This window comes from Littorina saxatilis, linkage group LG2 (genome assembly GCF_037325665.1).
Source record: "Littorina saxatilis isolate snail1 linkage group LG2, US_GU_Lsax_2.0, whole genome shotgun sequence".
In the NCBI taxonomy this organism is placed as follows: Eukaryota; Metazoa; Mollusca; class Gastropoda; order Littorinimorpha; family Littorinidae; genus Littorina; species Littorina saxatilis.
This window is the reverse complement of record NC_090246.1, coordinates 63,736,448-63,748,947: the sequence shown is the minus strand read 5'-3', so window position 1 is coordinate 63,748,947 and position 12,500 is coordinate 63,736,448. Positions and strand designations below refer to the sequence as shown.

The 12,500-nt window shown below is 40.6% G+C and overlaps 2 protein-coding genes across 2 annotated transcripts in view; one reads left to right on the top strand and one right to left on the bottom strand.

Moving 5' to 3' along the window:
* LOC138959519 (neuronal acetylcholine receptor subunit alpha-3-like) overlaps positions 1 to 3,335 on the top strand; it is a 64,303-nt gene extending 60,968 nt beyond the window's left edge. The window contains exon 9 of the mRNA XM_070331043.1: positions 484 to 3,335. Within this exon, the coding sequence (XP_070187144.1) occupies positions 484 to 963 (480 nt within the window). The 3' untranslated portion in view covers positions 964 to 3,335. The remainder of the gene's footprint in view (positions 1 to 483) is intronic.
* A 307-nt stretch (positions 3,336 to 3,642) lies between these two features.
* Positions 3,643 to 12,500, bottom strand: part of LOC138959518 (neuronal acetylcholine receptor subunit alpha-10-like) — a 34,986-nt gene continuing 26,128 nt past the window's right edge. Inside the window, exons 5-7 of the mRNA XM_070331042.1 lie at positions 10,266 to 10,352; positions 8,400 to 8,518; positions 3,643 to 7,356 (exon numbers count right to left, since the gene is read on the bottom strand). Coding sequence (XP_070187143.1) covers positions 6,853 to 7,356; positions 8,400 to 8,518; positions 10,266 to 10,352 — 710 coding nt within the window. The 3' untranslated portion in view covers positions 3,643 to 6,852. The remainder of the gene's footprint in view (positions 7,357 to 8,399; positions 8,519 to 10,265; positions 10,353 to 12,500) is intronic.

Sequence of the window (12,500 nt, the reverse complement as noted above, 5' to 3'; positions counted from 1 at the left end):
GCGGTAACTTTATTGCGATTGTACAGTGTCATTATGAGAACGTGTATCGACGACTAAGAGCCATAGGGATGCTGCTGTACAGTAATCATTGAGGGTGTGTTTGTTTGGCTGTTGCTTTATTTGTTTTTTTATTTTTCTCTCTCTCTCTCTCTCTCTCTCTCTCTCTCTCTCTCTCTCTCTCTCTCTCTCTCTCTCTCTCTCTCTCTCTCTCTCTCTCTCTCTCTCTCTCTCTCTCTCTCTCTTTCCCCTTATTTCTTTCTCCTTTCCTTTATTCCTTCCTTTCTTTCTGTCTTTCGTATTTTCTTTCTAACTTTACTTGTGTTCTTTGTTTACGTGGCGTGTGCACCACTACTGATCAGAGTCTTAGGGCAATGTAGGTATATTTTCAAACGGAGGAGAGGGGGGAAGGCGGGACTATTGTTTGATGTCACACACAGAAACACATCTTCCTGACAATTTCTATTTTTCTGTCCTCTTCACCAGTGTGTGATCGACGGGATGGCCAGAGTGCTGTGCATGCGGGATGCCTTTATCGAACCCCGCACCGATGTCACCACGCCCAAGAAAACCTGGTCGACCTTCGTCAGCACCTACCGTAGTTTCTCAGACCCGGAGACGTTGTGCGCCAAAGTTCATCTTCTGGACCTCGACAACAACTTCGATTCCAAAACAGACCTAGAGGACTGTGGTCTGGAGGATCTCTTCGGAGAAACATCGGGAGAAGGTCAGGACGACGAGTGGGAAGAAGAAGCAGCAGAATTGTTGTCGGATGTGACGTCAATCCGCGAGACGATGACGTCAATGCAAGAAAAGCGTGACGTTGCCGAAGCCAAGAAACGTCACATCCGGGAGTGGCGCATCATCGCGGTGGTGTTGGACAGAGTGTTCTTCCTCGTGTACATCTTTATCAACGTTATGGGACTCGTGGCCATCTTCGTGAGGGTAATGATCCCGGAGGAGTGATCTGTTTGCAAAACGAATGACTTGGGAAAGGATAGCGAGCTCTGGAATAAACTACAACAAAATTACAGACATGGTTCTTCCTCGGGTCATAGTGAATCTGTAAACAGCGTTATTGGAACTTTGTTAGAACCGGATTATGCTGCCGGAGTGATCAGCTCGTGGCAATTATAATTTAGGGAAAATTAAAGATGAAAAGAGTCAAAGGTTATGCGGAACAAACAATGTGTTCTGAGATAAGATGATGAAAACTAAAGTATGCGGTCTGTTTTTCCCCGTCATCAACATTATGGGACACATGGCTATATGTGTTTGGGTTATGCTTCCGGAGTGATGTGCTTTTGCAGTTAGAGACTGAAAACTATTGGCAAAAGTCAGAAGTAACAAGGAAGAAATGTTTAATGTGGAAGCGATGAAGCAGTACAGAGAAAGCTTTGAAACAGGACAGTCATACTTAAAGACAAAAAGGGGACCTCAGAAAACAGAGGAAATACAATCCAAGAGTGTACAATGGAAGCATTTGTTTGGATATGAATATGAATATGGATGCGATGAAACGAGAAGAATATGTCAGCAAAGAAAAGAAAGGAATGCATACCGAATAATCTGCAATAAAGTAGCAGTAGTTGGCCACAAAGTTCGTCTAACTCGAGGACGAAATATCAAGGAGTACTTTTAAGTGAAAGAAATTGCCTGCTGCTAGCGATTTCAAGATAATGAGACACATATTAGACAACTGATTAGCAAGACATGTGTAGCAATTATAATGTTTGTTTGTGCATGTGTGCGTGCATGATTGTGTTTGTGTGTGTGTGTTTGTGTGTGTGTGTGTGTGTGTGTGTGCGTGTGTGTGTGTGTGTGTGTGTGTGTGTGTGTGTGTGTGTGTGTGTGTGTGTGTGTGTGTGATTGCCTGAACGTTTGTGAGTTACTACTGTTTTGTACATTTTACAGATGCACATATATTTTGATGGGAAAACGGTATTACTTGATGAACATAGAAATATGTACATGCTGATCGAACTAAACGCTAAAAGCAACTAACAGTTGGCCATGAGTTACTATAGAATTTAAACATGAACATATCGTATTGCAACCATGCATATTGTTACAATACTTCCAAAACACTTGACAGCAATGTAGCAAATCCAGCATTTAAACGACTATGCAAATCTGAAAAAATGTTTTAGGTCATGCTGTCAGTGTAATAAAGCTGTTCTTTCTGTGTCTATTCTTAGTTTGTTTTTACATTTAGTCAAGTTTTGAGTAAATGTTTTAACATAGAGGGGGAATCGAGACGAGGGTCGTGGTGTACGTGTGTGTGTCTGTCTGTCTGTGTGTGTGTAGAGCGATTCAGACTAAACTACTGGACTGATCTTTATGCAATTTGACATGAGAGTTTCTGGGAATGATATCCCCGGATGGTTTTTTTCTTCGATAAATGTCTTTGATGACGTCATATCCGGCTTTTTGTAAAAGTTGAGGCGGCACTGTCACACCCTCATTTTTCAATCAAATTGATTGACATTTTGGCAAAGCAATCTTCGACAAAGGCCGGACTTTGGTATTGCATTTGAGCTTGGTGGCTTAAAAAATAATTAATGAATTTGGTCATTAAAAATCGGAAACTTGTCATTAAAAAAACACTTTTTCTTAAACGATCCAAAAACAATTTCATTTTATTCGTCGTCATTTTCTGATTCCAAAAACATATACATAAGTTATATTTGGATTACAAACAAGCTCTGAAAATTAAAAATATGAAAATTATGATTAACATTAATTGTCCGAAATCGATTTAGAAACAATTTTATATCATTCCTCGTTGGTCCCTGATTCCAAAAACATATACATATGATATGTTTGGATTAAAAACAAAGTCAGTACGTTAAAAAGAATAGAGATACACAAAAGCGTGTTATCCTACTCAGCGCGACCATTACCGCACTATTCTGGCTTGTCGATTTCACTGCCTTTGCCACGAGCGGTGGACTGACGAAACTACGAGTATGCGGTCTTGGTGAAAAAATGCAGTGCGTTCAGTTTCATTCTGTGAGTTCGACAGCTTGACTAAATGTTGTTATTTCGCCTTACGCGACTTGTTCTTGTTGCACTGTTCCAGGTAGTTTCTTTGTTGTCTTTGACAGGCGAATCAATGTACATGCTTGGATAGTTGTGTTTTTGCATTCAATATATGTGTGCTGACTGCTCATTGCCTATGGTAGGCACACACAGCACGTTGTTTTGACAAAAGGTCATCGTGAAACAAGTATCCGTCATTGTGCGAAGTATTGCTTTGTGTAGTTTTGTAGCACAAAGCATTGTATTGTTGAAACTAAAAATGCAATCTCATATTCACATCAAATAAAGGCGTCTTGTTTCGTAATAAAGATTGTATGTACGTGTAATACTAAACACACACACACACACACACACACACACACACACACACACACACACACACACACACACACACACACATACACACACACACACACATACACACACTCGCACGCACGCACGTACGCACAAACGCACGCATTCATGTAACCACGCACGCGCACACATACATACACACACACACACACACACACACACACACACACACACACACACACACATGTGTGCACGCACGAACGCTCGACAACGAATGAAGAAGAACAACTCTGGCAAACGCGTTGATCAAAAGGTTACTCTTTTGAACATGGTTACTTCCCTTTCGTGATTTAAAGGATGCGCAACTGGCAGTAATGTATATCTGAAGGTAAGATATGTTAGCACCACGTATCCAAACACAATTACGTTGGGGGGTGTGCGTGTGTGTGTGCGCGTGTTTATTCCAAGCATAAGTACACAAGCATATACTACACACGCGTGCGCACACACACACACACACATACACACACACACACACACATACACACACACACACACACACACACACACACACACACACACACACACACACACACACACAGGCGTCCATGCGTGTGCTCGCAATTGAAATAAGGTATAACAACAAGCAAACACAGTAACACAAAACTGGCAAATTTACTGTTTACCACGGAATTGTGTTTATATGGGTAGTGAAATGTTTCTGTATTGTGATTGTATGTGTTTTGTTTTGTTTTTGATGATTCAAATTGAACAGGATATATCTGGTAATTTGTGGATTTACTGTAAGATGAATATATATATATGCCTGTATTTGTGTGCATATGCTTCTTTATGCGCGCTGCTCTTATCCCAAGTTAAAGGCACACTCCTTCCCGTGTGAACAGTTGGGCTCACAATCTGGCCAAGATTTGACATGGGAGCAAGTCCATATCCCTTCACTTGGTCACATACCAAAATTTAACAGCCTAGGTGCTAGCTGTGGTGATTTAGGATTTTGTTCTTGATTTATTAATTTCTGAACAAGTTTCTTACGCTATGAATTCATCAAACATTTCCATGGTGCACAGAGAGCACCCGGGGTTTGATTTTTGGTATGTGACCAAGTGGATGGATAGTCTTATCCCATGTAAAAGCCTGGCCAGATCTGAGATGGTGATCCGAAGAGTTTACAAGGGAAGGAGTGTGCCTCTAAGGTCTGGATATATCTTCATGGTGGTTTACCTGATACGAAGAAGATGTTTTTTACTCTGTGAAAGATTACAGCAAAGAACCCCACAAACATTGACACAGTTTATTTTTACTATGACAGGTTCAGTGATTGACGAGTATTTTTACACCACGATGCTTATTTACATGAATGCATGTTCTTTTCAGATACAAAACATGTGAATAAACAAATACCCCAAACACCAAAAGATTCATTCCACGACACGGGCATCTTGAGAAACATGTTCATGACCATTATGTGCGCTATTGACACAAAACCACTGCATTATGACGCGTTAAATGAATACAGGCATTGTGTGACAGATAAATGTTACAACAACGTGTAATTACCGAGTAACTATAATCATCTCTCATGGCATATGTACGGTGAAAAAGCCGTCAATTCCATTTTGAATTTCAGGCTTAGGTGAGAATTCTTTTTGAAATTGCCCTAATCACATCTACTGTCTTGTACAAACATGAACTATAAGGTCGTTATCCTTCCAACCCATTTGTTTTAAACCAAAATAACGCATGGTTTACCGTTCACTGCCTTTCAAAGCATTTTCCGGCCAGATGTCAGTGATCGGTCACGGACGTGTTAATATTTGAAATTGAAACGATCCGGTTGGAGTTTCAGTCAATGTACCCACCCAACCTCCCACATGACGTTCACACATAATAAACTCATGCTCATATTGGACTGATTCCTGTTAATTTCCTAACACAGCACGAGAAAATTCGACATAGGCAAAGCTATGTTATGTCCATTTCCAAAAAAGCAAAAGATAAAACTCAAAGCTACTTAACTACTTTTATATTATTCGTCTTTCTACAGTCTTTGTTGGTACCGTTTTTGCTTTATTTGCAGCGGAGCAGCTAGCTACACAAGGAGTGGGTTTCTGGTACAGTTAATCAACGATGACCGCGGGCATTAATGATCTTTCAACTGTACGTATGCCACGACAAACGGAGAACGATATATGCAAAACACACCAGCGTGTCTGATGAATGAAAGTAAGTGTCATAGGTGAGCTAATACATTCCAACTGACTGTACATACATCGCACCTCAAACACACCCTCGTAATTTGGTTAAAAGAAAAGCAGGTTGTTTTTTTTAAAGTCACGAAGATTTTTTTTTTACATAAAAACGTTTACTACCTTGCATATTTTACTACACACGAGCAACAAACACTTCTAAAATTCACAATTCATTAATTCGCTGAAGAGACATGAATGAATCATTAAGTGTATGAATAAATAGATAAGCATGTAAATAATTACCCCAAATAAACAAATACATAAATTAATAAGTAAGTAAACACATTAATTAATTAATAAATAAATAAATATACAAGGGCAATAACAGTGTATCCAATTTGATTTTGAACCATAACCTTAACTTGTGTTTTGTTAAAAATGTGATTATTTTCATGACGCACGCACGCAAATACAAACGTACTTCCCCCCCTCTCTCTCTCTGTCTTTCTCTCTCTCTCTCTTTCTTTCTTACACACACACACACACACACACACACACACACACACACACACACACACACACATACACACACACACACACACAAACAACAAGCGCGCACGCACACATATACACAACGAGACATGTACAAACGATTGCATACATAATAATCATGCACATCAAGATGAATATATTCTTTGATTGTTTGAGTGCTTGTTTGTTTGTGGTTGACACCAACGTACATTTGTACTCTGTCCATTCAATTATAGTTTACCCAAAAGATGTTTCGATTATCATAAAAGTTGCTAATCCAAAATGCAAATTCATCATCATTGTTCTTTATTCTTATGTATGAAGCACAGATACATAGAACATGAATCAGACATGATCACAGTCAACATAAACCTGAAACGAAAAACTCAGCATACACAAGCATGAAGGAATGAACAAACACATTTTTCAACATAGTTAATCCCTGAAGTATTGCAGAACTTTCTCAAAGCAGTTTCGGTTGCTTTAATGACACCACCAGTGTTTAGAGAACTCATCATACAGAGAAGCAGATGTGCCACTTTCTTTATGATGTCAGCGCTTACGTTGTTGATGAAAAAGTAACCAAAGTCGCCTCCCAAAGCGAATGGATTCAGCCTTAAACATGACTGTCAACACACACGTCAGTAGATGTGCCACTTCGTTAAAATTGTAATTCGATGCCAAACAGTCCTGATGTTTGCGAGTGAATAAAAACGGAACAGTTCGTTTTCCCCAACGAATAAAACTTTAAAAGTGCAAAACTCTTCGCCGCCGGCCTTTACGTACCCAGAAAGATCACCATCAGTCCCGCAAAGTTGATGATGACGTACATGACAAAGAAGACGCGGTCGGTGACGCAAGCGATGACGCGCCACTCCCAGATCCGCCTCTCCCGTTCTTCTTTCGACACCCTCCAGTCCTCATGCCGCTGAAGAATGTCCCTGATGCCCCGCACCTCGTCCAACAACGGTCCGTTCCGCGACCCGGTGGTTCTGTCCGAGTAACACTCAAAGTTGCACGAGTCGAAGGATTCCTGTGTGGCCAGCATGCGGCTGGCCTGTTGCTGTTGCTGTTGTTGGTCGACGCCGTTGTCCAGCAGCCGGACCTTGGCGAACTTAAACTCGGGATCGGAGAGCCTGCCGTTCTTTCCCTTGCCGTTGATGTGGTTGCTCCAGTTCATCTTGGCAGATGAGGAGGCGGCAACGGAGGTGATGTGGAAATCTTTGCCGTGCTTTGGCTTGTTCGTCACGCACATCACGTGCGACAACCAGTCCACCATCAGCTGAAACAGAGCGTGGGCAAAAATACTTTAAGGGTCACTATCAGCTGTAACAGCGTGGGCAAAAATTCTTTTAGGGTAAGCATCAGCTGAAAAACAGCGTGGGCAAAAATAATGTAATGGTAACTATTAGCTAAAAAAAAAAAAAAAGAGCGCGGGAAAAGTTACTAAAGGGTTACCATCAGCTGAAACACAGGTTGGGCAAAACTACTTTAAGGGTCATATACAATAACTATATACTTGGTATTTACAGTAATAATAGGGTTGTTTTCTTTTTTTCTCGCAGTTTCGATATGGTTTATTTGTGGTCCATTAAAGAGAGTCATGGGTTCGAATCATTCTTCTTGTCTTGTTTGTATATATGGTTTTAAACTGGTCCTTTTACAAGACTGACTCTTTCAAATTAATCTTGACTCTCTGTTTCCAGTGTTTTCTTAGTGACCCAGTCTGTTTGGCAGGTTTGCTTGCTTAACATGATGGTGGTTGGTCTGGCTCAATTTGCTTGTTACGTTGTTGCTTTTAGTTGATAGAGGAGGGGTGTGCGGTTTGTTTGCCTGCTTGTTTGTTGTTTCGCCAGCTCTCAGATAGTAGCTTGGATGTAAGATTGGTTGGATGCCTGTTTAATAGCCTTTTCTTCGTACATGGATGGGGCCCGGGTAGCTCAGTTGGTAGAGCACTGGACTTGTGATCGAAAGGTCCCAGGTTCGAATTCGGGGCGGGACAGACACGGGTCAACTTTATGTGCAGACCCAGAGACGGAAGCCATGTCCCACCCCCGTGCCATCACAATGGCACGTAAAAGACCTTGGTCATTCTGCCATAAGTGCAGGTGGCTGAATACACCTAAACACGCAGACACCTGGGTAGCGCGACTCCGTTGCTGCTAGCTTTCCACTGGGAGGAAGCGACCCGAATTTCCCAGCGATGGGACAATAAAGTAATGAAAATGAAAAAAAAAATTGAAAAAAAAACATCACGTCATTTTGGCATAACGACAACACCATCTTAAACACACAATGTACACAAATAAGTGATTGATAACGCACCACTTTGAGCCACAAAGGAGCTTCGTTGATTCTGACTCCCCTGAAGTACATGTTGGCCACCACACAGGCTAACACGGTGGATAGAGTGATCATCACCATACTCAAGCAGAAATAGGCACCTGATACACAACACACAGGGTTTCACGATTTAAAACACTTTGGCACGAAACAGCAATTAATAATCTCATTGCGTGCACACACTTTGCTTCAACATTTAAACTTGTATTTAGTGTCTTCAACACTGTGCGAATAATTTGCCAAAATCTCTCATTTGAAACACCCGTTGAGCCGTTCTTTGTACATTCTTTGTTCAGAATGTATATGTTTAGATTGTATTGCTTCAAAGACCTCTAAGACAATAGCGAATAAAACCATTGAAACTTTGACTGGTGCGAATGTTGCAAAATCAAATAAACAGCACATAATCTCTCATTCTGTACCACAATTGAGGCGCGAATGTGAACACTATGTGCCTCAGGATGTATAAATGTGTGTACTTTACTGCATGCTCCAAAGCCTTATGGGCCTAAAGTGTTAATAAAAAACAAAACAACGTTAAAACCTGAATTGATGCATAACAACATCAAGCGAACAAATTGCAAAATCAATCAATCATCTTATTGGTATTTTAATCATGCATCAAAACGTCAACGGGTTACTCGACAAACCACCATTACAGAACAATCGATGATTCCCAATGTTCCCGTGACAGTGACGGACGACTGATACTTGACCTAATTAATCCCCGGTTATAAAAACAAATGTTTTTAACCAGAACGATCATTCGCAGGTGAAAAACATGACGGAATGTTGTTACCATTTGCAAGAGCGCTGTTTACTCTTTGGGTTGTATATTCTAAGTCAGATTATTCGTAAATTAATTATATTTTGATAGCACGTAAATGAATTATAATTTCAAAAGCACAATACTAGGCTGACCTGTTTTTTAACATCTTGATTTTGCATGATAGGGACCTACGCTAAATGTAAAGATGAACTACTTACAGCTGTGGCGTAAATTGTCAATCAATGAATTCATGACCATGAATGTATTACCAACATTGTCCTTTAAGCTTACGTTAAATAATGCTAATAGAATCTGGTGAAGAACTGAAAATATTGTCAAACTTTCAAAGAAACCAACCTCGTCTTCCCGTAGTTATAGTCAATCTACTGATCAAGCCGACAACGCGAAATGCGTTGGTTTAATTACTGTGCCCATACTCTTTAGTAGTCCTAAAAATACAGTACACAATAATCCTGATCAAAAGTGGCCCCAAGTACAGAGCAAACACGCAATTCATGTACATTAACGCCGACACAGAAGAAAACACTTCACACGAGTAGCTTTTACGGGAGGTATAATTTCATAGAAAATATGTTGGTAATCTACGATATAAGGGAGGCAAACGGTCCTGGAATATAACACGGGGAGAGGAAAGCTGAACTGTGTTGCCTAACACTTGCGATCGAACATTAACCGCGTTTTCTATAGTTGAATAATAAGTAATTAACCTCACTGGAATGCGTGTTGGTAATACTATTTTGAATCTCCAAGAAGAGAAAAATATACTGTCAAATCGTGTGAATATAATGCAACCAAATCTCTACACACAAAATCAGAGTATGACTACGCAAATATCTCGAAATAAGCATTGAACGCGTAAATGTCACTTTTTTTTCCGTATGTCAAATGTCCACAACAATATTATTGGTATGAATAACGACAGTCTACGTATCTTTGTAGCCGATTCTTTTTTTGCAAACAGACCACGTACGTAGTACACATAATACCTGCATTATCACACATAAGACAAGGAGGTATATTTGTATACGCATTTATTACGAAAGTCTATGTAACTGTACCTATGAGGGGGATTGAAGCCGCCGCCCGGGGAGTGAAGTCCGCCAGAACCAGCAGCAGAAAGAAAAACGCCACGAACACACTCATGCCTGGTGACAAGAAATACATATAGTTTAGCAGTAGCTTTCGAGCATATCATGCACCTTTACGAGAACACAATCACTCATTGTTTCAATGTGGGGAGGTTTGGACAGACATGAAAGTCTAACACAGCATTTACGCCTATGCACCCTGCAGTATCTGCATGAGAATAGAACAGCCGAAGGCGGATCTAAAGTACTTTTTTTTTTACATTTAGTCAAGTTTTGACTAAATGTTTTAACATTGAGGGGGAATCGAGACGAGCGACGTGGTGTGTGTGTGTGTGTGTGTGTGTGTGTGTGTGTGTGTGTGTGTGTGGGTGTGTGTGTGTGTGTGTGTGTGTGTGTGTGTGAGTGTGTGTGTGTGTGTGTGTGTGTGTGTGTGTGTGTCTGTGTGTGTCTGTGTGTGTGTAGAGCGATTCACAGTAAACTACTGGACCGATCTTTATGAAATTTGACATGAGAGTTCCTGGGTATGATATCCCCAGACGTTGTTTTCTTTTTTCGAATAAATGTCTTTAATGACGTCATATCCGACTTTTTGTAAAAGTTGAGGCGGCGCTGTCACACTCTCATTTGTGACCCTCCACCACGGAATGAGTCGCATGTCACCTTTTCATGATATTCATATTTTTACATTTTCTTAAAGAGTTTTTTATTCTCTATCCAGTGGTGAAAACCGTTTTAGAAAAGAGTGAAAACTTTTCGAGTTATAAGCCAGTGACTATGGTGACCCTCACACTGTTACTAGACACCCCGCGGACTTATATTATGCCTAGCGCAGAACCGCGTGAGGTGACATGCGACTCATTTCGTGGTGGAGGGTCACATTTTTCAATCAAATTGATTGAAATTTTGGCCAAGCAATCTTCGACAAAGGCCGGACTTTGGTATTGCATTTCAGCTCGGAGGCTTAAAAACTAGTTAATGACTTTGGTCATTACAAATCTGAAAATTGTAATTAAAATAATTTTTTTACAAAACGATCCAAAATTACGTTCATCTTATTTTTCATCATTTTCTAATTCCAAAAACATTATAAGATGTTTGATGGGTTGTTGACAGACCAGCTTTTTTGTCGGTCCGAGGGGGAGCATATCGTCTTTTGTTTCATATTTATTGACCAAGGCCGAAGGCCGCGGTCAATAAATATGAAACAAAAGTCGATATGCCCCCCGAGGACCGACAAAAAAGCTGGTCTGTCAACAAACCACCAAACATCGTTTTTGTCATCATTTTGGTAGTGAGAAAATAAGTGCACAATCAACCCAGGGAGCCATGCTTTGAAACACGGGTTCCGTGCTGATAACCACACGAGTCCCGGTTTGATAACCACTGGCAATCAACGATAGCCGTGGAGCGAGGATTATCAGAATGAGCTGGCGTGTGAAAGCAACTTTCTGTGTTTTTGAGTTCATTAAATGTTGGGATGAATATGTCAGGTTTGAGGATGCACAGTTCTGTAGGTTCATCTCGGTATTCTACCCCCTCGGCTTTCTGTTGTAATCATTAAGCTGAGTGATCGAATGTGGAAGCTACGTTTGGTCAAAGGTCACAGAAGATTTGCGTCGTGCAGCGAAGGAAAGAATCGCGATCTTGTTTCCGACTCAGTACCTCTTAATTGTTTTTCATTATACCTGTCATTCTGCTTGCTCGGCTTTGTTAGATGTTTGCATATCTTGTTGCTATTTTATTTGCTTTTATTATTGTTTCTTATTTGTGCTTCGTTTATCGATACAACGTCTTGTGCACGGGTCAAAATGTGTGTGTCAGGGGTCGTTTTACTTGAACTTGCGTATCGAAACACAGATACACGCACTCCATGACTCTGTAAGAAGACAAAACATATCGCTAGGTTTCATTTGTTTTTGATGAATGTATGACTTTTCATGAAGTAGTTTTGTTTTTGTTTACTTTTGCCAGTTTGCCAGTTCGTTTTTGGAACTTTGCAAAGCAGTGTCGTGTCGTCTGTTTAGGTCTGGGGAAACACCAATGAAAAGCGCCGAAGAATCCCGGAGCGTTTCTATTGGGTTTGCTTCTGATTATCCATGTATAACCTGCTTCCTGCAACTATGGTAACCGGGGATTTATTGCCTGGGGAACATGAGATTTATTTCCCAGGTGCTTGTGAATGAAAACTCGTGAACATGATGACAA